Source organism: Colletotrichum chrysophilum, assembly GCF_026319265.1.
Source record: "Colletotrichum chrysophilum strain AFK26 chromosome Unknown scaffold_35, whole genome shotgun sequence".
In the NCBI taxonomy this organism is placed as follows: domain Eukaryota; kingdom Fungi; phylum Ascomycota; class Sordariomycetes; order Glomerellales; family Glomerellaceae; genus Colletotrichum; species Colletotrichum chrysophilum.
The window spans coordinates 287,680-312,017 of record NW_026517322.1 but is presented as its reverse complement, the minus strand read 5'-3'; the positions used below and the strand labels follow the sequence as shown (position 1 = coordinate 312,017).

General features: G+C 56.1%; 6 protein-coding genes across 6 annotated transcripts; 2 read left to right on the top strand and 4 right to left on the bottom strand.

The window, feature by feature from the left end:
* Nucleotides 1-141: 141 nt before the first annotated feature.
* COL26b_005323 (uncharacterized protein) lies at nucleotides 142-994 on the bottom strand (the record flags this gene model as incomplete). The annotated part of the gene is made up of 2 exons (XM_053178175.1): nucleotides 142-246; nucleotides 302-994. The coding sequence occupies 2 exons, from the start codon at nucleotides 992-994 to the stop codon at nucleotides 142-144; spliced, it is 798 nt and encodes a 265-aa protein (XP_053037950.1).
* Nucleotides 995-4,297: 3,303 nt separating this feature from the next.
* Nucleotides 4,298-5,917, top strand: COL26b_005322 (uncharacterized protein; the record flags this gene model as incomplete). The annotated part of the gene is made up of 5 exons (XM_053178174.1): nucleotides 4,298-4,368; nucleotides 4,459-4,599; nucleotides 4,663-5,171; nucleotides 5,233-5,293; nucleotides 5,368-5,917. 5 exons carry the CDS (start codon nucleotides 4,298-4,300, stop codon nucleotides 5,915-5,917), a joined length of 1,332 nt encoding a protein of 443 aa, XP_053037949.1.
* A 372-nt stretch (nucleotides 5,918-6,289) lies between these two features.
* Nucleotides 6,290-8,551, bottom strand: COL26b_005321 (uncharacterized protein; the record flags this gene model as incomplete). The annotated part of the gene is made up of 5 exons (XM_053178173.1): nucleotides 6,290-7,205; nucleotides 7,257-7,411; nucleotides 7,461-7,670; nucleotides 7,721-8,031; nucleotides 8,200-8,551. 5 exons carry the CDS (start codon nucleotides 8,549-8,551, stop codon nucleotides 6,290-6,292), a joined length of 1,944 nt encoding a protein of 647 aa, XP_053037948.1.
* Nucleotides 8,552-11,765: 3,214 nt separating this feature from the next.
* Nucleotides 11,766-12,209, top strand: COL26b_005320 (uncharacterized protein; the record flags this gene model as incomplete). Its single annotated transcript, XM_053178172.1, has 1 exon — nucleotides 11,766-12,209. The coding sequence occupies one exon, from the start codon at nucleotides 11,766-11,768 to the stop codon at nucleotides 12,207-12,209; it is 444 nt and encodes a 147-aa protein (XP_053037947.1).
* Nucleotides 12,210-12,624: 415 nt separating this feature from the next.
* COL26b_005319 (uncharacterized protein) lies at nucleotides 12,625-13,146 on the bottom strand (the record flags this gene model as incomplete). The annotated part of the gene is made up of 2 exons (XM_053178171.1): nucleotides 12,625-12,944; nucleotides 13,035-13,146. 2 exons carry the CDS (start codon nucleotides 13,144-13,146, stop codon nucleotides 12,625-12,627), a joined length of 432 nt encoding a protein of 143 aa, XP_053037946.1.
* A 2,710-nt stretch (nucleotides 13,147-15,856) lies between these two features.
* On the bottom strand, nucleotides 15,857-16,397 carry COL26b_005318 (uncharacterized protein; the record flags this gene model as incomplete). Its single annotated transcript, XM_053178170.1, has 2 exons — nucleotides 15,857-16,025; nucleotides 16,087-16,397. 2 exons carry the CDS (start codon nucleotides 16,395-16,397, stop codon nucleotides 15,857-15,859), a joined length of 480 nt encoding a protein of 159 aa, XP_053037945.1.
* Nucleotides 16,398-24,338: the final 7,941 nt, after the last annotated feature.

The window sequence follows — 24,338 nt, the reverse complement described above, 5'->3', positions numbered from 1 at the left end:
ATCCACGCCATTTCCAACACCCCTTTCTCTGTCCTCGGTCGCTGTCTTTCTGTCTGTCTTTCTCTCTCTCTTGGATCATATCTCGCTGTGACTCTTTCTCTACAGAATCAAATTGCGCCCAGTGCTTTTTCTTCGGTGACATCATTGGGCTACCTCCTTGCCCTTGCCGGTCTCATTTGTTGTCGCGTCGTCTTCTGTGTAGAGACCGTGTTCCTCAATGTACTCGATAACTTGGGAGGGGATGAGCTGTGATGAGTCAGTTTATGCATTTTTCTTCGAGGGGGAAACGGAAGAAACGTACGTAGTCGATGCTCATATTCCTCCTCAACAACAGACGGATCTTAGTACTCGACACGTCGTTGGGGACGACTTGGGGAATGTAGTAGATCTGGTCCTCCCACTCCTTCAAATTGGTCAGCGCCTCGTCAATGTTGACGCCCGCGCGCTCAAGGACGAATGCGCCGAAATCGCCCAGAATGTGACGCAGGTCGGAGGGCGACCACACGCCGGGCTGGCTCATGGTGTTGATCAGGTCGGCACCGGCGAGGACGGCGATGCGCACGCGCTTGCCGTTGCAGCCGCCGCGCTTGACGTTGATCTCGTGCTCAAAGTGGTCGAGGACGACGGCAGTGGGCACGTAAGCCGTCTGCTCGGCCTCCCAGGGGTCGACCATCAGGAACTTAGACGTCTGTTCGGCCGCGATTTCGCACATGCGGCGGCGGTGGCAGGCGGGGGCGAGGCCGCGCTTCTTGTAGGCGTCGGAGACAGGGGAGAGGTAGGAGCCGACGAGCTCGTAGTTTGTGTTGTAGCGGACGTAGTCGGCGGCCATGACGGCCATGCGCAGGTGGAGGAAGGTGATGGGGGAGTAAGAGCCGGGGGCGACGAGGACGAGGGGCTCGCGGTCGGGTTCGGACTGGGTGAGGCGGAGGCGGTGGTCGGGGAAGGAGTACCCGGGAGGCGTCATGGCCTCGATGGTCTCGGGGCTGGCGACCATGGTTGCTGCGGGTTCCGGGGTCGAGGCAAAATTTTGCGAGAGGCGTACGGGGACGCCCGGTTGGAGGTGTTGATGAGATGGGCGACGCGGACTCGGAGGTCTGGTTTGCGTCGTGTGTAGCGGGCGCGAGCGAAGGAGGGGCGGTGGTGGTGGTGGTAGTGTCTGGTGTCTCGGGGATGCGGCTATCGGTCGGTGCCTAGTGAGGTGCGGCGCGGGACAGGACGGAGGATGACGGGATCTGCTGGTGAGTCCAGGTGCTTGGTCAGCCTTGCGCTATCGACGTCATGCGGGAATGAAGAAGGCAGACGAGTCGGGAGTACTTGAGGAAGAGACGCATTGAGGTGTGGAAGTACCTTGCTAACGACAGATGGCTGCTGTAGCGATTGATGATTGTCGGACGGCAAAATATGTTGTTTACAGAGTTGAGTTGGTTTCGCCGAGGGATAGAGTTGGGGCGGTTGGGTTGGGTGAGAGGAAGAGCCGAGAGGGTAGGTTGTTTTGGTGTGTGTGTCGGCAAGTTAATACCTTGACGGAATGGTACAGACGCAGAGCAGAAAGCAGAGCAGAGCAGGTTGGGGCGGCGGCGGGTGGGAATTGCGTGACTAAGGTTCTAGATGACACTGAGACAGAAGGTGCAAGGTGCTAAACTCCGGTGCGGCGGCGGTTGCCTTCACGAGCTGCCAGTCACGGAGTATTCGCATCGAGGGCAAGAGGGGTCGGTGGGGCCTTCCTCCTGTTGCAGGTGGTGACTAAGCAGAGCCCCCACCGCGGGACGGGCTGTGATTGGAGGGGGTGAAGGGGTCGACAAGGTCCGCCGTCTGGTCGCTGTCGGGACGCCTCTCTGATCGCCGCCTTTGGCATGTTTAAGCCATGTGCATTAAACGGCGCGTTTGCTAATTTGTTTCACCCTGCACATGTCCTGGCTGGATTCAGCGGTCAGAACAAGCCGGAACTCGCCCGTGTCTTCCCTGGCTACGCGCAGTTGTTGAGTCTCTGCCATCGGGACTTCATTCCATGTGCGGCCTACCCAAGGTATGATGAGGGCATCGTGGCCCGCGGACCACGCGGAAGTCGAAAGCCGAACCGCCGGCTTTGGCCCGATCCATCAATTGTTCAGTCGCGCATAGCCTTCAACGTTCCGCGGCAATTCATTAGCCCGGGTAGCTAGATGAATGATGGGCGAGACTTGACAGTTGGTGAAGCAATGTGCACTCTTGATAAGGCAGCCCAACTTTGTGCCATGTGCCACAGCAAGGCACCGAGTTGCGGGTGGTGACTCAAGCGGCTTCATCCCGACTGGAGTAAACTCCATGGAACTCACTGAGAACAGCTCTGTCCTACTCAAGTCGTTCCTCGGTCCCTTCATCCATTCTCCGATTTTTCCAGACGTTTCTGCTACTGCTCGCTGTCTGAAGAAGAGGGGTAGCAATCCCCGGCCAGACCCTGCGAATGACTTGCCGAAGACACCTCATTCGCTGTCGGTCGCATTCTTTTTTGGCTCTGAACTCTGTCTCAGTAACCAAGAACGAGCAAAAAGAAAACACTGAGAGGCCTCATTGGCCTGGCGGCCACGTGACTGAGTCCCCAAAACTCAATCGCCTCGTGACCTGCCAGACAGGAAGAGAGAAAAAAAAAAGCTTTGCAGCTCCCAGCGGCCCCCCTGCTCCGACATCGCCCCTCGTTTTGGGAATTCGTTAGCGCTCGTCGGCGCTCTCCTCTTTTCGCCGTGCCATCCAGACTGGACCGGCCGCCGCCGTGCCCCATCAAAGACGCGTGCGCTCCAAGCTCTCTTCGGCACCGTCGTCCGTCTTGTGTTGCTCCAACTGCCGGGCCCCCTTTCCTCCTCCTCATCCAAAGAGTGATGACAAAGATGCTCTCAACATCCTCCGTCTCAGCCACACCGGGGGCTGTTTGCTGCTACTGGCCACAGCGTCTCAAATGAGATCGGATGGCAGGTGAAGCGCGATTGACGACCGATCTGAGGCTCATCGGTTGAGCTGCCGGTTGAGACTCTACTTTGACCACTCCTACTAGTTTCGAGAAGTTACAAGGAGAACGGATGCCGGATCACCTAGGGCTATGTTGCTTGAGTTACATGGAAGGCCGAATGAGCCCACTGCAGTCAAGATGGAAAGATGTATTTATCCGTAGGTTAGGTTGATGAGAACGAGAACGATGCTAATTAACATCATCAAACGACACGGTTGATACAAGCTTCCACAGCACTAAGAATGTAGAACGTCGCTCTTCCACTCAGCACACGAATTACCTGCCACTTTCATCGCGGAACCGGCTCTCAGAACATGCATATTTTCGTCCGCTCTGAGAATAGCCATGTGTCACATCACAATAGACTTTCAACACTCAATATCGACAATGACGTCCGACAGGTGGGAAGAAACTCATCCGCCATGCTTCGCCCCTCAACCTTAACCGCATCCCAAGAGATTTTCTCCCCCTCCCCTCCTCCCTTTGCCCTCGTATTTCCAGCTCCATGTCACCCAAACACCACCCTCCGGCGCCCTCATCAATCTGAAAACCTCCGTGGCCCCGTGTCCCCGGCCCCGACAGGCCCCGTCGCTGCCCCTTCAATATCACCCAAACAGCACAAAACCGCAGGGATTCCCCACACCAGCGCTGCCAAAACGGGCACACATCCTGCCTGTCTCTGCCCTCGAAAGACCGCTGAGGTGCCTCCGAACCATTGCCATTCCCACCAATCGCCCTAGGATCGCTCCGACATGCGTGTTTTCTCCTGTCTGAGCTGGGCGCTACTGCACGGAATCTGGAAACCTGTGGGCACTTTGGCTCCAGTCCCACGAGGCCTGAGAAACGTTCTGACAGGAGAAGCAATGCCTGCTGTACTTGTACTCTGTATGTTAGCCCATGAACGGCTTGTGTATTGAGTTGAGATCCCGGTCGTTCGCTTCCCCGAACAAGCAACCACGACCGTCATGCCAGATCCAGCCGTCGCCTGTCACCCTCCAATGTCCCGTCTCGTCACGGCCAGATGACCTTTCCCGTCCTGCCGCGCCCCTGAGCGCCTCCATCAAGCGTGCCTCCCTTGGTGGACAGTGAATAGCCCATCGCCGTTGCAACACGGCAACGACCTACAAAACCAAACCGAGGACCCACGGTTCTTCAGGTCGTGTTCTGCCTTTTCCTCGCTTTGCTTCGTCCTGCTTGCCGAAAACACCCCCCTTCCCAGCAGTCCCGTTGGTTTCATTCGCTATCCTTCGTATATCCCTCCTGTTTTAAGCTGTCTGGTACACTCTTTGTTTCGATTCTTCCCCCAACCCAACCATGAAGGCTTCCATCTCTCTCCTGGCCGCCGCGGCTACCCTCGCCGCCGCTCTCCCGTGCCAGGACCCATCGTAAGCAGCAACAGAGACCCCTAAATGCGACGTCGTCTGATGTTGCGAAAATGTTTCCGACGCGGCTCAAAGTGCTGATCAAACCCACAGCGCCGGGTGCGGTGTCACCGGCTGGACCGGCTCCAGAATCGCCGCCCGCGCCGACGTCCTCGCGTTCCCTGGCGCCGAGGGCTTCGGCCGCTACTCCGTTGGCGGCCGCACCGGCTCCGTCTACAAGGTCACGAACCTGAAGTGCGTTGGCTCCACCCTCACCTATTAGTCCTTCTGTCCCCCGACTAACACGGTCACCCACAGCGACTCCGGCACCGGCTCCCTGCGCGATGCCGTCTCCCAAGCCAACCGCATTGTCGTCTTCGACGTCGGCGGCGTCATCAAGATCAGCTCGCGCATCGTCGTGTCCAAGAACATCTACATCGCCGGCCAGACGGCGCCCGGCGGCGGCATCACCGTCTACGGCAACGGCTTCAGCTGGAGCAACGCCAACAACGCCATCGTGCGCTACATCCGCATCCGCATGGGCAAGGGCGGCGACTCGGGCAAGGACGCCATCACCATCGCCGACGGCAACAACATGATTTTTGATCATGTCTCCGTCTCGTGGGGCCGCGACGAGACCTTTTCGATCAACGGCGAGGTGTCCAACGTCACCATCTCGGACTCCATCATCGCGCAGGGCCTGGAGACGCACTCGTGCGGCGGCTTGATGCAGACCAACACCGGCGGTGTTTCGCTGTTCCGCAACGCGTACATCGATAACAAGACTCGCAACCCGAAGGTGAAGGGCGTCAACGATTTCCAGAACAGTAAGTTGCTCGGTGTTTTCATTACGGCTCCTGGAAGCTCTGATACTAATTCGATGAATAGACGTTGTTTACAACTGGGGCGGCGGTGGCGGCTACATTGCTGGAGACAGCGATGGTGCAAGGTAAGTCTCCCCATCACCAAGACTACTCCTCCAGTCTCTTCACCAAATCATCAAGACTAACATCAAACCCCCAGCTACGCCAACATCATCAACAACTACTTCATCTCCGGCCCCTCCACCTCCGTCACCGCCTTCACCCGCGGCAACGCCAACTTCCGCGGCTACGTCAAGAACAACTTCTACGACTCCAACAAGGACGGCGTCCTCAACGGCGCCGCCCTCTGCGAGTCCACCACCTGCTACTCCAACATGGCCATCCAGACCACCGCCTTCGCCTACCCGGCCCCCGCCAAGCTGCTCTCCCCCGCCGACGCCGTCACCCACGTCTCCGCCAAGGTCGGCGCCTCCATCGCCCGCGACGCCGTCGACGCCGCCCTCGTCAAGCAGATCGCCTCCTACGGCAAGTCCGGCGCCCTCATCTCCGACGAGGCCACCATGGGCGGCGTCGGCACCATCGAGGCCGGCACGGCCAAGAAGGATACCGATGGTGATGGTATCCCCGACGAGTACGAGACTGCGAACGGCCTGAACGCCAACGACAAGTCTGATGGTATGAAGATTGGGGCCGGCGGGTACACCAACCTCGAGATCTACGTCAACTCTCTCGCCCCGGCGGTTTACTGAGCTGTGGACGATGAGTTTGATGGATCGTTGGTGGAGAAGGGACTGTGATGGTGAAAACCCCCCTTGGCTGTACATAGCACGCTCACTTATTTCTTCTTTGTGTATACTGCCCATCGTCGGTCTGCGACGAGGTACATATTCTTTTCAATGGACATACCATTAATCTTCCTGACCTTTGACTTTATCATAGCAACTTGGTGATGCCTCTTTTTGATAGCGTAAACGCATTTGCCACTTCTGTTGCTCCGGAGTTGATGAATGATTATCGCAATGAGGTTGACTTCACCCACACGCAACAACAGGGCACCAGGTAAACACTTCTCGACTTACAAGGACTCTTTCATCCATTCCATAGAATCTCTGTCCCAAATCCTATGACTGCGCCTCATAGCTAAAGTCAAAGTTCACCCCTGCCCAAAACGCATCATCCATCAGATTTTGGCCACCATCCTCGACATCCATGATCGAATCCGCCAGTGCAAACTGCGTATTGTAAACAGACTCAGACGCATCGCTGAACGGAGCCGTCTGCGGCGCCTGGTTCACCGCCTCCCAGCTGAAATCCGCATCCAGCATATTCATCAGCGGACACAAATTCTGCTCCAGCGTAGGATGCGTCTGCAACGGGTGCGTCTGCGCCGCCGCCGACGCCTTCTCCCTCATCGGCCCCACACACGCCGCCGCCGCCGCCGCGGCACAGCTCTTGTCCGGGGCGCACTGCTGCAGCAGCGAGTGCGGGATGCGCTCCGGGTACTTCTGGTACAGCAGCTTGATCAGGTCCGACCGCATCCGTCCCGCCGGGTTCCACGACGTCGACAGCTCGCCGAGGACCTCGAGGCACATCTCAATGTACGGCGTGCAGCACGGCCGGCCGCTGTTGCTCATGTCCGGGTCCGGGCTCGCGTACTGGATGAGCACCAGCGACGCCGTGAGGATGCAGTGTGTCGCGGAGATGGGGCTCCTGCGGAAGCCGCCAAGGACTTGGCGGTACTTCTTGCTGGCGAGGCAGATGCGCTTCGCGGACTCGATGCAGAGGATTTCTGCGCGCTTGATGGCGTCCGTTTTGGGTGCTGTGGTGGTCTGCTTCGGGCGCAGGAGGAAGGGTTTGAAGAGGAGGATGCAGCAGGTGTGGTAGACCATGTTGAGCGTGTAGACCTGGGGGATGTCGTTGGGGCGGTCGATGCGCAGGTCGGCTGGGAGTTCGTAGAACCACGTCTTGAGCTCGAGGGTGCACGAGTGGAGGAAGGATATCCTTTGAGGCCCTTTGTACAGTGGTTTTGGGGCGTAGCTGTGAAGATTAGTCCCATTGCTCATGGCGAAGCGGAAATCCGGTTCTTACAGGGCGAGCAGTATATTTTCGAGAATGCGGCAGAGACCAATGAGTGCTCGGTGAACAAGGATGTGTTTGGTGCATCGAGTCATTTCGTTGGCGTCTGTTGTACCGTCACTCATCCTTTCTGGTACTGAAGGGAGATTGACTGCTCCTTGGACGTCCTGTGATATGTTAGCTGGGGGTTCATCTGAAATGAGTCATTGCACGCACCAAGAAGTTGCAAACACGGCCAGTGTAAATAGCCGCGAGTTTGTCATCACAGTACAGTGCCCAGTACATCTGCCGCCGAAGTTCAATTTCTTCGGTAGGAATGAGATTTGAGCCAGCCAGAGATGTAGCGTCAACATTAAGACCCATGTCGAGAGCCAAACGATTTGCCATCCCTTGATGTAGCCAACCGGCAGCATCGCAACCATATGACTGTCTGTCATCAGCGTCCAATGATACAGACGGTGATTGTGATAACTTACAACGTAAACCCCAACCAGAATTGACATTGATTGAATGGTTGTAATGGATGGGCGCTTCATGTCTTTGTGGAGGAGCACTTCTGCCTTCTGCAAGAACGGCTTGCCGGCCGAATTCTGGTCTTCGGGTCGCAGGCGTACGTCGACCCTGTCTGTGTATCGTGACCCTAGAGCGAGAATGCAGTTGAGGAGGCAAGGGCTGTAATAGCGCCCTTTGGTCTTCATGCTCTGTCTGAAGAGCTTCTCGTCGACAATCTGGCACCATGGGTTTTGGTACTCAAAGAACAAGTCGATGAGCTCATTTGTAAGGTCTTCTGGATAGTTTTCACTCTCAAGTCTCTCGAGTGGGAGAATATAGCAGTTCGATTCCACAGATTTCGTTGTTGCAGGACTGCTTTCTTGATCTTCGGCTTCGGGTGTGGTTTCTTCGCACATGTGAATACCTCAATCTCAAATCAACATAGGATGAGAAGAGCACTCACCAGTCTGAAACTCCAAACGCCCACTCGACGGTCCAAAGTATCGCATCTCCCCATCCTGGTCGTAATTCACCGACTCATCTAGAGACAACGCCCCTTCGAACGTTGTGCAGAGGTCATCAAACGCCGAGGGGCTCAGACCAGCCAGCGCCGGGTCGCTGCTCCCGGGCGCCAACGCAGTCGAGACGGCATTCAACTGTGGGGTGGTCCCCGCAGCGGTGAGTTGCGCGACAGAGGCCTCTATATCGATGGAGTGAGACTGCAGGACGGCCTCCAGCAGGTCGATCCTGTTCCTCAAGAGCTGCACATACGATTTTGAAGCGGGCTTGCGGCCGTCTTCCTCGCTCCTGTACATGCAGTTGATGTTGCGCTCGGAGCAGCGGGTACACACGGGGCGTTGTCCATCGCACTAACAAACCGGGGCAAGGTATGATGTCAACATCCTTTCTTATGCCACCAGAAGAGGAAACACAACGAGCAGACATGGGTGATGAGACAACATAGAAAGAGGGAGGAGAATCCACCCACCTTTGCCCTTCGACGTCTGCACTCTTCGCAGGCTTTCGAGGTGTACCTGCGCTTCGGTTGGCTCGCGGCCCGCTCCGTTGACGGTTGGGGCATAGCGGCCAAGATGACGGACGGAGGCGGAGATTCAAGCTGGCCGGTGCGGGTTTGCAAGGGTGTGATCACAGAATCGGTTGAACGGTCTGGAGCACGCGGAGAGAGCGGAATACAGATTCCTCTGGTTGCGACGAGGGAAGAGTCCAGCAACGAGATTTCCCCCTTCTGCCCTTCGCCGTGGCTTGTGTCTGTCGTCTGACGAACCCGCTCTTTCACTGAGAAGCAAACGTGCGGGGCCAATCACATGGAGTTTGGAGAAAGGTTACTAAGCTGAGCGGAATATGTATCCCGCGGACCCCCCGCCGCTTGCCCTCTACGTCACGGGTGAAGGTGTATGATTGGTTGGGATATAAGACTGTCATTGCCGGGAATAAGGCCCTTTGAAAGGCATGCGGTAGGGGAACATTGAAGAAATGTTGAAAAGCCTCGCTTGATGGGATCTTGAGCATTTTCCGAAGATATGTACTGACACATGTCGACTTACAAGACAGCTCAAATACCTATGAGGAATATTTACCTCTTTGTTGGAGGACATTCTCAACCAGCTTCTGGGGGAGCCCTTCAAGTCAGCACTTTCACCTTTGTCGCCAGAACGAATGGTGTCATAATCGCCGAGAGGCTACAAATGCGAGTTCTGTCGAGATACATGCGTCAAAAAGGGCCGTTTTGCTGTGTCTTATTGAGTGCATCTTGACGGCAGCCCTGGGTCAATACAGGTCAGCGGCGATCAAATGGAACCAATAGCGCCAACTGAACAAGGAATTGGTAATTGGACTTGAGGGATCGCCATTCCATTTATCTGCCAATCTGAAAAGAGTGATGGACTGTGTGAGGCCGGTCCTGTTGCAGGAAGCTCTAGGCTTAGGTCTCATCAGCTCGGGGCTCACATCGGAAGCAAAACCCAAAATAGAACTCTAACAGGACGTCACTCCGCGGCCCAGCGCCGAGACAGTTCATCCTATCCTGTCGCCAAGAACCACTCAGCTCCTCGCAACGACCACAGCCGACTTCAACAAATCAGCATGGTGCCATAGCAGCAGCTTTCACGTTGATACGCTGCTCGAGACCAAGTGCTACGACTCAGTCATCCGCGAACCGCCAAGGCAGCCGGCGCTCTCAATCACAGAGCTGGGTCGAATTCACTCATGTCGCCCCAGAGCATCTCCATCCTTTACAATCCTTCCCCTGGACCCCTATCTCAGAATCGCATGTTTTCCAAGGCACCGCAGATCCTCCCCGCGCTCAGCATCTCAACAGCGAAGCCCCGAGATTGACATCCCGCTCCGTCATAAACAGAGGCGGGCGCGACGCCATGGACCGAGAGGGACACGGACAGACAGCGGTTCCTGCGTGCTGCGTGCTGCCTCTGGCCTGCCTCGTTTTAGCGCCACGCATCTAAAAAAGCAAACGCAACGACGACCACCCCCAAACCCAAGTCCGGTGCCATGCCGATCGCTGCCTCCCGTCTGGCCCTATGCAAGGACACACTCAGACCTGTGTGTTTGAGGAGATTGAGAATGATGCTGTTTGGGGGCGGGGAGCGGTCATATTGGACGTGTTTACATCTGCCGGATGCGACGCGACGCTTACGTGGAGGAAGTCAGCCAACCCAACAATCTCGGCCCGCGATGATCTTGATAAACGGACTAATCCATCTTCACCGGATCTAAGACATTATGCGGGGGTCACGCGAAGAGAGATGATTATGCCGGGCACCTTGATCAAACGGCCTTGGTTGAGCCTCAACTGGCCGCCAAAATCGGGGGACCGGACTAGCTGGGCCAGCACAGATCTGCGCCATCGCCCTACTCCTCCCTGACTCCCTCCGTCAAGACTCAATCGCACTTGAGATGAAATTAGGGGTTCAAAGAGCTGCAGACAGTTCAAAGCTTCCCACAAATGCCAAGGCTCGTTCGGGCCCTTTCGAATTGCCAGGGCCGCGTCGAGTCTGCGGAGAGGAGCGACACGCGTGTGAGGTGGTTACTTGGCTGCATTTCTCGGACGAACTCTGCCTTGATTGGCACAGTTGGTATCGTCCTACAAACGTGTTTGGCCACATTTGGGCGGCCGACGGTCCTTTGGCACGCACACCACCACCGGGTCACAAAGAAACCATGTTTCTGGGGTTGAAACACTCTGATCAAAGACCACGTCAAACACACTGCATCTACCGTGGCAAACCAACAGAATCATGTCTCCCATGTTGGCTTCGACACCAAGGCACCAATCTGACATACCAACATGGTATTTTCCCATCGCTTTCTCCCCTTTGCCCCTGAATCCTGCGACTGGCGAGAGAGACATCTCCCACTCACGGGCGGACTTCTCCACGGATGCCCGCCGACCTATTTTCACACAACCCCAACAGCCCAAGAAAAGAAAAAAGCCCGCCGCGCCGCGCTAGCGCCGCAAGCCTCACGTCTGCTTAGCTCCATGCCCCAACGTCCGGCTCGGCGGGAGCACGGCCGGGGCACGGCCGGCCCGGTGCCAGTTTAGCCTCCTTGCCTGCGTCTCCTGCAACTCGCGGGCACTGGCCCCCTTCCCATCTCTCCTTTACCCCCCACCACCACCACCGTGAACCAGCGAACACGGCCAATCTCAAACCGTCAGCGGCGTAACGGTGCGCGTCGTTCTTGTCTTGTCTGCATTAGGGGGATGGTCCGGCGTGGATGTGAAGGGTGATGGTCAGGGGAGACAGACGTGCCGGAGGAGCAAAAGGCACCATAGCCTCTCAAGTCGTCTGAAGATACCACGAGACACGAACGCCCGGCCTGAGCGAAGGCATGGAGAGACATCTATAAGAACCTTCCCGGAGCGGTGTTTGGTCATCGTGCATCTCCAGCTTCACTCTCCACCACTTTCCCACAACAGACATACACACACTCACTCAACTCTCGCTCACTCTCTTCATCTTCCTCCTCCGAGCCAACTACCCAAAACCGCCAAAAATGCCTTCCACCGTCGTCTCCACCCCCGTCCCCGCCGGCGTCGACCGCAACCAGGTCCTCGCCGCCATGCACAACCACGACCTGATGGTCAAGACTCTCTGCCCGGCCCTCGTCTCCTACAAGCTCGAGTCCGGCTCCGTCGGCCTCGGCCAGTCCGCCACCTACTCCGTCACCGACAAGAAGCCCATCGGCCAGACCACCTACCAGCTGACCATCAGCAACCTCGAGGACGGCGTCGACACCCTCGTCAATGCCAAGCCCCCGGTCGGCACTCTCGTCATTCAGGGCAAGTGGCGCGTCGTCAACGAGGGCGCCAACCTCATCCTCCGCGAGGAGGTCGACATCGAGGCCAACATGCTCATGAAGAAGATGGCCAAGGGCAACGTCGAGAAGACCCACCCCGAGCAGCACGCCGCCCTCCTCGTCCAGGCCGGCAAGGCATAAGAGACCTGCCTGTGTAAGAGGGCAAGGTAGTTGCATGCGGATATACCCTTCAAACTTTGTATAGTTGAGAGACCTTCCCCCTTATCCATTGAAGCGAAAATGGTTGCGAATTCGGCGTTCTAATATGGGGGGTTTTTAGGGGGATCTTGTCGTATAGATGAGACTAGACGTTTAATGGAAATATGAATTGGAGACTCACAGTGATTGATCATGACGAAGAGGTGTATGTGCGTTCACTGATTCTTTCTGACTCGAGATGGTAATTGTGGGTGAGATTTACTTCGACATTGTAGACAAGACCATGTCCAATGTGCCTAAGACCAGGGCGCCTCGTTTGTTGCAAAATCGATAACGTCCTTAGTACCTAACTCATTGACTTTAAAGTAACTCTCATGATTCACATTCATCCTCATTACTACACCGACCCAGCTTTCTTAGCCCCCTCCGGATCATGCGCCACAACCTCAATCTCAACCCTCATATCATCCTCCCCGAGCCTCGGCACACCCACACACGTCCAGATGGGCTTATGGTTCGGCATCCACTTGTTGAAGTTCCTCACCATCGCCGCCAGCGCCTCGTCGTTGATGGGCACGTGGTACGAGTTGACGCGGTACACCTGCTCCCACCCCTTGCCGCCGGCGTCTTTCAGGTTCAGCTCGACGTTCTCGAACGCCCGGTCGATCTGCGCGTTGATCTCCTTGAAGAACTCGCCCGTCTTGGGGTCCCAGCCGCCTGTTGCGTCGTTCCGGTGTCAGTCAACGTTACTTGAGAGAAAGGTGACATGAAGGGAGGGACGAAGGGGATGGATGGATGACGTCGTACCCTGGCCTGCGCACTCAATCCTGTCGCCCACTCTCACAGCCTGGTTGTAGCTAAAGGTCTTCAGGTTCCGTTCGCCGACACCCTCGTAGGCGTAGTACTTGAGGTGAGACATCGTGATGGCGTCGGCTTCGGTTCGGCTGTTCTTGTCTTTCTTGTGTCAGAGCGGTATCTGCCGTGGCGTGGTGGTGCGATGGGCTGATGTTGGGGGACAAAATAAGTCTAAATATCTGCTCTGGAATGAAGAAATAGATAGACATGACCTGGAAAGACCCCCCCTTTATACACCACTTCCGATACCCTTTTCAGGGTCGGGAGTGCGTCATGTCGCCGGAACATATATTCCATGTGCGGGGCTTGGGCACAGGTAGTTTTGAAATCACCGCGCTGAAGACCGTGGAAGAGGAGAGAAATTGCGCAAGCCGATGTTTCTTGCCGCATCGGCTGTCAAATTCACGATGGTCTCACAGGGAAAGACAGGAAACAAATGTTCTCACAGTTTGATATCTTGAATGCCTTGCCATGTCAGACCCGTGCCACGATGGTACGATGTCCCTCGCCTCTCCCTTGAGTGCTTTTGGCGACTCATGCCAGGCGCAAGTTACGCCACAGCTTAAATCCACGTGCAAAAAAACAGGAACCAACAGGAGAGTCAGAGAAGAATGCGTTGCTCGATCTCTAGCAACCGTCATTTGCCCGCACTCATCGACGACAGGGAGTGCAAGAAACCAACAGAAGGGAGGTATTCCAGACACGAAGGACAAAAAATGAGAATGACCGTTTCTTCTTGCCCGCTAACGCTCCAGACCCAGGGCTGGTTGCGGCCTAAAAACGGCACTAGGTCGAGTCCGGCAGGACCCTTTCAAAATTCGGCCCCGGCCGAAAAAGCCCAGGCATCGCGATGAACCCCGTCCGGACCTGGCTCCGATGGGAGGACCCTTCCGGTCTTCTGGATCGGGAATGTCACTCGGGCGCGGGACGTCGACAACTTCACAATATCGGGGAACGTTGCCGACCGGCCATCAAGGGCGGCGACCTGCAGCGCGCACACTCGGCGTGCAAGATGGCGTCTTAGATTCAGCGGCACTGCTACACAAAACCTGCAAGCCTTCCCAATCACCGGCAGGACATCTTGCATGCGCCGCCAAGCACACCTAAATCACCACACACCCCTCAAGCAGAAGCGACGGGATGATCTTCGAAGAGCCATGCCGGCGTACTTCTCCTCTTGCCTCCCCGCACCAGACTCAAACAACATGAAGCCACCATCACATGATGATGACAATTCGCATGCGCTCCCGCTACAAATCACGAACATACGCCATGTACATCCGACACGGCATCAGGGTCCTCAAGCCCCTCAACATCCAAACACTCTTCAAACCTCGCCGAGCACCCCCCGCGCCGATGATCAGTCGTGGACAAACCCGACCGGGCCCTCAAACGCCAGCCCGCAAGCCCCCAGCCCAACCATCCCGCCTCCGGGGCCCCGATCACAACCGCTTTCTGACAGATCGTCCCCTCCCCTCAACATGTCGTCATCAGCCCTCTTCGCCCCCTGAGCAAATAAGCATCGCACAACAACAATTCGGTCCGTGGTTCGTCGGCTGTTGGCCCCAAAAAGGCGAATTGACTTTCCCCCGAAAAAGAACCCCCGTCGGCGGCGCGTAGACGGGACGCATGTAATCCAGCAGACTTTCCACACACCTCTGCCCATCATCATGTATACAGCGCCCAGTCTCCAATCTCGTCTGATGTCAGTCGTGTCGCGCCGTCAGCCGTCCAAACGACGTCGACGTCGTGCGACCGACGCTCCCTGGTGTACCCCCGTAAGTCGCGTGGAACGGTCGTTAGCGGCAGTCGGTGTCTGTCGTAAAGCTGTAGCTGCAGATGAAGTTTCCTCCTTTCCCGTACTGATGCCGTCTCGGCAAAACCCGACCGAGCCTCTTGTCTTGCGTTCCCCCATTTCGTGTTCCATCATCCGTGTTCCGTCGGGTGGCTGGTGGTCGGGTCGCGACGTAACTGGTACTCGGGGTGGCGAATGACGTCGTTGCAGCCTTGAGGATCGTAAGCGGTGGATCGTCGCGTGGCGGCGGTAAAATTTCTGACAGGCGCAATGTATTCGTGAACGCCAGCATATTGGATATGTGAGATTGGGTATTCAGACCCGCTGGACGATCTCATGTTCTACGTTGCTCTGTACATTGCTGTTGTCGCATGTCTCGGTTGCACGTAACACACCACTCACGGTGTCTGCCACAAAACTTTGGTTGAATTGAAGGTCGACGCCTTCTCCGCCTACAAGCAGGTATATACACAAAAATGCGAACGTAATGTAATAATTCCCCAAGGCCCGAAGCCTTTTACCAGTAACCGTGACGCCTAATGCTACCCAATGCCCAGTGTGTCATTTGATGGTGTTGAGAACCCCAATGATGATGAAGATCGTTAGTGTACAAGTCGCGAACCGATGCAAGTTTTTGTTATCCACTCCAATACCGTAACCGTGCCGAAGCCGTAGACGAAATGATGAATATAACGCTGTAGGCCAACTCGGCCACAAGGGGTATCATGCCCTCGAATCCTGAGAGCTGTGTCCGATTATGCTGTGTAGCGAGCGCCCCGGGGTAGTCTGCCCGGGTAGTGGGATGTCCATGGTTGGCTGAAAAGCCGTGCCGTGTGCTCGGTTGGCCAGGCTGATGGTGACCTCAATCTGATGGCCGAATAAGTGTATCTCGCGTCCCGATCGTTTGTGGATGTGTCAACGCGGACCAGACTATGCTGGGTGTATCTTCCTCCTCTTCCGCCGCTGTCCTCCCGACAGCTTATTTCTTGCCCTTGCTTGGTGGCGCGGTGATCTTGCTGGTGGTCATGAGATCGCCAATGTACTTTTGGAGAAACTTGTTGTTGCTGTCGAGCTTGTCGTGCTCTTCGCGGACGGCTTCGATGCGGTTGAAGATGGTGAGCAAAGACTCTTGGAGTGCCTTCGCGTGTCTGGAGAGCGCTGGTTAGCTTTCAGGTCCACAACATGACGCGTGATGGTTCGATTCCTTACCTCTTCAACTCTTCCCTCGCCTCTCTGCCCAGAGCCTCAATGTCTTCGCTCGTCCTCCTCGGGCTCATTGCCCTCACATCGTCCGGTCCAAACTCGGTATCGATTGGCCCAACAGCTGAGCTATCCCTCGGCACGACTAGCGGTCCACTGCTCTTCCGGCTCGGTAGGCGAGGGCGAATTGGGGTAGGCTGGTGGATCTGGGGCTCGTCGTGCTCGTGGTCGACCGATGATGAGGAAGAGCTCGAGTGGGAGCGCTCAATGTGAGGAGGCAGGTGCGACTCGCCGTGCTGTTCTTGGTGTTCGTTGTCCATGATGCTGAATTATCGTCGTCGCGATGCTATGACTTGTTTCGGTGTGCCGATGGTCGGTGAAGATTATCGTGGAATCAGTGGAGGTGGGATCCGGTTGAGTAGGTATGCAGAAATTGGATGTCTGCAGCAAGAGGAGTGCGAGAGGGCGGCTCAAAAGGCAAATGTGGTTGAATTGAATGGTACTCCGTCACCAGGGCCAAGTTGGGAAACGGGGTCTTGCCACCATGCAAGCAGGGTCAGGGCTTAGTGCAGTGAGCGAACAGTGGCGGAGAGGGGGTAGTCGAGGATGAAGGAAGAAAGAGTCAGGTGGTTGCAAAGGTGGTAGCGGTGATGGTGGTGGTGGTGTATATGGGGCGTGAGGTATTATGGAATGTAGGGGTATTGGTGGTTGTATTCCGGAAGCAAGTAGGGTCCTACCGGTCTCTCAAACAGGGACAGGAGCCGGAGGGCGGGAGAGGTAGGGAAGAAGAGCAGATGAAAAAGAAGACAACCCAAGAAGACGGGCAAGAGTGAGAGAAAAAAGGCGCGGTGGGCCGCAGAAGGGTATGAATGGGGGACGAGGTCTCGTGGGTGTGGGTGGGTTTTTGGGTTGGGCAGAGTTGTCGAGGAGTCGCTTTGAATTTTTCCCCTTCCCCTTGTCTTCCTTGTCGCCAGGTGGTGGAATATGGGTCTCTCTTGATGCTCGTGGAGTGCTCGGCTGGTTCGCCTCGCGCCGGGTGGTCCTCTCTACTAAGTACCCTTCCTACCAAGTGAAGTAGAGGTGTGCCTAGGTACTGCGCAGTACGGATACTGGTTTGGTTTGCTGGCTTTTGCTTGTTGGCAAATGCTGGCCCTTGATGGGTGGGGGTCTGAAATGGCTATCGGAATTTGAGGAGCGAGAGAAAAGAGAAGAGAGCCCCAGAGAATAGGTGATCCGAGAGTGGGAATGTCGTGGGAGTAATACGGGATTGCGACCGAGAGTCAAGGCGGTTGCGTCGACGTCGTGTGTGTCGGTAGAGTATGTAGTGTACGTTGTGCGCCTTGTGTTCGTTCAAGGTACTCTGTACAGCAGACGGGAGTACAATGGAAAAGAATGGGAATAGGAATTGCCAATGGCGAATGGCAGAGAGCAGGAGGAAATGGACGGCAATGGCTGGCTTGGCTGGGTGTGGGTTTGGGTCGACAGTTGACGTCTACAGGCGAGCAGGTGGCCGCGATCTGCGGTACTTGGGGGGGACAAGCGCTGCCCTGAGTGATGACTGCCCGCTGCTGGGCCTGTGGTGTCGATCGGGGTGCTGGAGCCTTCGTGCCCTTCGGCCAATGTCGTAGGTAGGACGAGCGGTATGATGGTCGTTACTGAGAAGAGGGTAGGACGGGGGTGATCCCCAAGGGTTGTCGAAGGCTTGGGAGCCTTGGATTGCTTGGGTTCAGTCAGGGTGGAGGAGGGTAAGGGATGGGCACGACAGGGGTAGCCAAGTAAGTACCCTGCACACACGTCTTCGGAAGTAGGGAAGAGACAGGACCAGCGCGCAGGGGATCCGTAACGGGTTGGCGACTGGCTTAAGCGGCGGTGTGGAGCAGGATGATGTTATCGCAACCGTTTTGTTGTATTCGCATCGTCTCTGCAACTCTGTTGTGTTGCGTCTCTCTACGTAGCCAGGTGTTTACTTGGAGAGAGAGAGGCTATTTGCAGCTTTGGTTGGTCGGTGCGCCTCAAAGCGGTGGTGGGCGGACTGCGGATCGTGTGGTAGTGCTGAGGTTGTCTGTCTCCTGGGTACTCGAGCGCGAGAGGAGAGCTGAAGCCGAAGCTCGACGTTGATATTGACGATGGGCAGAAGATATGCTCCAACGGTTGTGCGGTGTGCGATGTTGAGTGGTGCTTCGTTGACCGGTGTGGATGGCGAACGGTGGGTGGGAATGATGGGGCCGGCGTCTGATCTGAACCTGAACCCTGAACCTCAGACCTGAGGAAGTATCGCGACGATTCAAAGCAACTTCTGGGTTCCGATTGTCTGGCTAATTGTCTTGTGTGACGTGAAATGGAGGTTAAGACAACGATGAGATGCGCGCCTGTTTCCTCTGCGTTTGAGCAACTCGGGGGTATTATCGCAGTCAGGCATTCATCGACGGTGACACACACGGTTGCGATGATGCAGGCGGTACGGAAAGAAGGTCTGCCTTATGCAAGCAGGAGAGATGCCGGGTCTCGGGGTCTCGTGGTGTTGTTGATCCGCTGAATCGAGGAACTGAGAATGCAGCACCCACCCACGATGGTGGTGGTGTCTGTTGCCACGGTGTGCTGGCCCCGGTGTTGTTCTGCTCGCGGGTGCAGGGGAGAGACACACCGACACTGGAATTGAGATTGACGAGGGCTTCAGCTCGATGCCATTCAAACCATGCGTAGACGGCGTGTTTGTGATGTTTGCGCTTGAGACGGACGGATGCTAGCTCTCTCCCTCTCTCCCCCACCTGCATATCTGTGCAGCCACTGCAGCGGTCTTTCCTTTCCTTTGCTTAGGTTGCTTTGCTTTCCTTCTGAACATGGCACTTGTCGTTGTGGAAGGCACGAGTCGGTACGTACCGGGTACCTGCCTACCTATTAAAAGTCAAGACTTGGGCAGTTCCTTCCTCGGCGGAGGTTGGCAGCAGGAAGGTTGGAAGGCAGGCACGATGACGGAGGAATCAGGGAAGGTGCTTCCAGGAGGCACCGTACCTCAGGACTTCCTTCCCTCACTGTTCCCAATAGAAGCTGCTAAAAACAGGGGACTGCTGCTTCCCACCGAGACAACGTCGCGCCTGCCTCTCTTTCTTGCACTCTGACTGGTCTCTTTGTCCTGGATTCCTGGAAGCCACGCAGCACGTAGCGGTACGTACCGCATTGGCGGGTCCTTTAATTCGGTGTCCCGGGCCTAATTTGGCACTCGAACCTCAGGCATGCTTTTCTGCCCACATGTCACTCTGCTCTTTCCCCACACATTGTGACGCTGAACGGTGCGAAGCTAAGGTGCTCGCATCTTGACTCGGTACGTGCCTTTTCTTTTTTTTCTTCTTTTTTTTTGGGGGGGGGGGAGGAGGGTTTTTATTTTTTTTATTTTTTTTTTTTTTTTTTTTTTTTTTTACACCTCCCCCTCCCCTCCCGGGCCCTTCTGCCTCACCCGCCGCCTGTCCCTCGCCGCCCCCCTCTGTCCGCTCATCTCCTCCGCATCCGCCGTCCTTCACCTTGAAACTCACGATACTTCGACCTTTTCCGAATTCTTCTACCTACACTAGTCGACGGCACTAACGTGTGTGACACGGAGTCTTGCCGACACATTGTCTCCATCAACCAGCCATCTTTCACTTCGAGAAGAAGAGTTTTATTTTATTTTTTTCCTCTCCTCCCTGCCCTCTATTGTCTTTGGTTCTGCCTTACCTCCACGGACGTATCCTTCCTCACCGCATCCTAATTTCTAATCGTTTCCCCTCTCGATCGTCACTTTCGGCGTTGTGCGACCGTTGACGGCTCCCCTACTCCTGCCGTGTCAGCTCCCTGCAAACCGCTGCGGCATGAATGACCTCTGCCATGATGGCAAAAGCAAAGCCCACGGCGGGACAGAAGCAACAATTTTGTTTTTCCTGCGCTGACCTCACCTCCGCTGGCTGCTGACCTGCTTTCCACGTGTACAGATACCGCAAGCTCCCCTCTCGTCATCGAGGGACCCCTGAATCTACACACGCACCGCACCGCACCGCAGAGCGAAGATGCACACGCAGTGCAAGGCAGCCAGTACCTTGCCGCAGCGGCACGAGAGACGTAGTACTCCCACTGTACTGTACAATTGTCTTTCACCCTCCACACCTCGGCCGCGGCCAACCAGCTGCAGCAACGGCAACCCTTTGGACCACCCCTGCCGCCGAAAAATTGGCTGATCAGCGCCTGTGACGCCATACCCTCCACGGTCAAGACTGGGATCCCCCCTTCTCCACCCGCCGCGACGAAGCAGAGCGGGAACTTGGGAAACTTGAGGTGAACTCGGGAACTTGGAGGAATCGCAACCTGCCGCCAAGTCTAGCGCGAGCCTTTTGACTGGCGCGCGCCCTTCTCCGCCGCCCACTCTCCGGCAGACACCAGCCGGTTTGGCGGCCTTGCCGCAAGAGGGGCACATTAAGCACATCAACAACTACACGCCAACCAAAGGCCCGTCGTGATATTATGCCCAGCCTACAGCGGATTCCGATTGCCATGTTGCCTTCCATCTTGAATCACCGCCCCTCACTTTCCAACACCACCCGTCGCTTGTTTCGCCAACCATATCAGGGGCCTTGAGCTACCTCACGCACTTGTTATGGGGGCACGGGGGTCCGCGCAGGGTTGCTGTGGGGGTGTCTCTTTGCCCTTTGACCCCTTCATGATCGATCAACCGTCCCGTCCAACCGTTTCTTCCGCTCCTTCTCGTGTTATCGTCAATAAGCCGTCAGATCAGATACGACGAATTCACCTTGGCTAGCCATCATCATATCGTGATCATAAGACGATGCCTCGTCGTCTCTATCTCTCTCGTCATTTCAACCAGCTCAACCAGCCCTCATCAATCGTCATGTCGAGTTCGTTTCTCCCGCCGGAGACCGGCGGAGCAGGGCATCCATGGCTGACTTACTCGTGGCGGGGGATTGGGCAGCCACGATGGCTTCGTCGAAACACTGCGGCAGCAACGTTCACAGGCGCCACGGTCCCTTCCTGTCACATCTCGGGATACCGCCGTCCGCAAATATGACAGGATCCCTATCCCACTGGCTGCGCGCTGAGGTAGCGGTAGGCCCCCAAAACCCTCAGCCGTCACTTGACTGCCCACACCCACCCCAAGACCCTCTCGGCCCCGTTCCTACATTAGAACAGCCGCCCGACCCAAGTCATATTCAGCGCGACCTTACGGATACACGAATGTCCTTCGCGCACACTACATTAGCTTGGCCAGCTCCACGGGTCCGACTGGGACGAGAGACGGGGACGGGACAGGGACATGCAAGGCAGCACAAGCACAAGTCAAGGAAAGGCATGCCGGGCAGAAAACCGAAGGCGCCGAAGTGACATGAGGGCAGCCTGCGTTGCCTTTCCTAATCTGCCTGCTGCACATTCACCGGTTACGCTTACGGATAGTCGCTGCTGCAAGAGAAGGAAATCAACCGTCGAAATCGCGAAAGAAGCATAACGCTGTGTGTCTCCGATGCAGGGACCCTGGAAACAATGACTTCGATCTCAAGAGCCTTTTCTTCGCTTCGCTTCGCGCAGAGCCCCCCCCCCCCTCCCCTTGTCCTCCCTTCCCCTCGGGCCTTCATATCTGGCGCTTGTCCAATCCCCTCAACTGTCAGCAACAAACTTCCTGTTGGCCCCTTGAACTTTGCATCGGAGGCCTGAACCCCCCATCTTATTACTTGAACCATCCATTTTCTTCTTTTCGGTTCCTCCATTTCCGATGCCGTCCTGCGGCTGCAGCTGACTGAACGGCAAACCCGCCCTCAACACGCAATTATCTGCCTGCGCCCCTCCAAGTGACTTCAGCGCCACAACCGTCGGATCTTTCCTGTTGCTGCAAACTCAACAGCCAACCTGACACACCGAGGGGGTCCCCGGGCAAGGTACCCCGGAGCCCCTGACACCGGCCGAGTGATGTCATCGGATCGACGGGTCAAACCTGTCCCTCATTCGCCTTCAGCCTCTCAGATCTCTGTTCCGTTCAACCACTGCCATCTTAGCAGGCGGCTCCCTGCCTCATAACACAGCTCCGTCCAGTCACGAGTCAAACTCAGCCCTCTTCTTTGCCGCCATCCCCACATTCGTCTTCGTCACCCTTCAAGCGACGTCTCCCCCGCCTTACCGCGCAGTTCACTATCGTTCAGCGTTCCGTCCAACCGTGCGGTCCAAGTATCTGTCATTCTGCCGCCGGTGTTGTTTCACCAACTCGTCAAAATAGACAACGTCTGGGGAAGAACGTTGGGGGCTACATGGCTGACAGACTTCCGCCAGCTTCGCCAGGGAATGCACACTAACCAACATGGACACCACCACCATCGCCTCAGCTTTTGCATTATCAAAAGAGACGATCTCCATGCCCAACTTCAAGCATCACCAGAGGCTGTTTGCACCGTCCCATGGTTCGCCTTGCTACCATCCGAGGCAGGCTGGCTGAAAACGCAAAAGCAGGAAGCCTTGGAACGGCATCGGCCCAGTTCAGATAAGATTTGCCTCACCGTCTCACCAGAAACAAACCATCCCTCAGGACCGCCGTTACCCCTCGACCATCGTTCGTCGAGTCATCGTGTGTTTTCCAGCAGATCTTCCCGTTGCCGCTCGCCCAGACGGCATTGAATCCATTGCATCGTGACAGGCAGATCATCGTCACTAGAGAAGGGCCAATGCCTACCATGCAACAACCACCCTCGTCCCCCTCCGTGCCCACTCCCCGTCCTCCCCGATACGCCGCTGAAATGTCCGGAGACATGGCCAAGTCACAACTACGTGCCGGAGATGGTGAGCGGACGTGATCATCATCATTACATGTGCATGCGGTCCACGAAACCCATGAACAGTGGGCAGGCAGGGCAGAAAAGACGGTCTGACGGATACTTCAATGACTCTCTGATACAAGTCGTGTACAACGTCGCAGTAGTAATGCCCCCCTCGTCATGTTGGCTATGGGGGAGAGGCCGTCTTGAACAGATGGTTGGACGCACGAGCCTGCTCCACCATACGCAATAACTTACCATCGACCATGGTTCCCTTCACAAATTCCTTCGAAGCGGGCTCCATTCTCATCCATATTTTGACTCCTTGACAACCTTGGGACTTTTCGTCCAACAAAATAAAGAAAAACACGGAAGGCCATCCGGTTTTTTCTTCGTCTCTGCACCACCCCCTTGGCCGCACAGCCGCAGTCTGGCTCCGCGTTGCAACCTCACACACCAAGCATTCCCCGGCCGGCAAGGCATTCCATAAGCTTTGCTGTTCTTTTCTCCATCGAGCAGCGCTCAGGACTATTTCAGCAAGAGTTGCAAATGTATCGAGGTATACTGTATGAGCCAACAAAATACCCGAAATTAAATCCCAGAAATTTGGGCGCAATCCGTGCAAGGAGCCTGCTTTCGCAAAATAGAAAAATCTCCAAATGAAGTGCCCGCAAGCCACAAACACGGCGCTGCTAACCCGAAAAGAACACTGGAATGCCATCATGGCATTTCCAAAATCTCCCAAAGTTTCTCCCATGCTGCAAGGCCCGGCTTTCTCGAGATTTCGCCGTCTTGCGTGATCTTTTGCCTTTCTCTATCTCTGTCCCAATCCCATCCTCCCATCCAAACGAGGAACCCCTTCTTTGCTTATTCTCGCACTCTGCTCTTCTCTCCTTGCCCTCCATTGTCCGCCTTTTTTGTTCCCACGCCCACGCCCCCCTTCCCCTCTCCCCCTCTCTCCCAAGACCAAGATTCCCAACGAGGTAATAACAGCAAACGATCGGCGGTACCCAGCACGCACGACGAAAACTCAACCCCCAGCCAGCGCAGCGCGCCCGGCACTCAGGAAGCACAGTGAGCAAGAGAAGCAGCAGCAGCAGCAGCAGGGTGACGATCCCACAATAAGCCCGACTCAGCCGATCATCCGGCGGCCAATGGCATTTTCTTGCACGGGGATCGTCATAAAACGGGATATATCCAAGGGATTGGCAGAGACTGACCATCCCAAGGTGTTTGTTGTGTAATCCGCGCTGCTGCACTGTACCTTTTGTACCGCGCATTTCCATCCTGCCTACAAGTGACTCCGCGGTTGTGTGCTCGTTGTATGGACGGATTCGGGGGCCGGTCCTGCTGCAACTCCTTCGTCCTGTCCTGCATCCTGTTCCTGTTCCCGCACCGTCCACTGCCTTGCTGGACCTCCGGCCCTCCGGCAACGGACGGCCAACCAACGACCCTATCACGGAGCATCCTCACATTTCA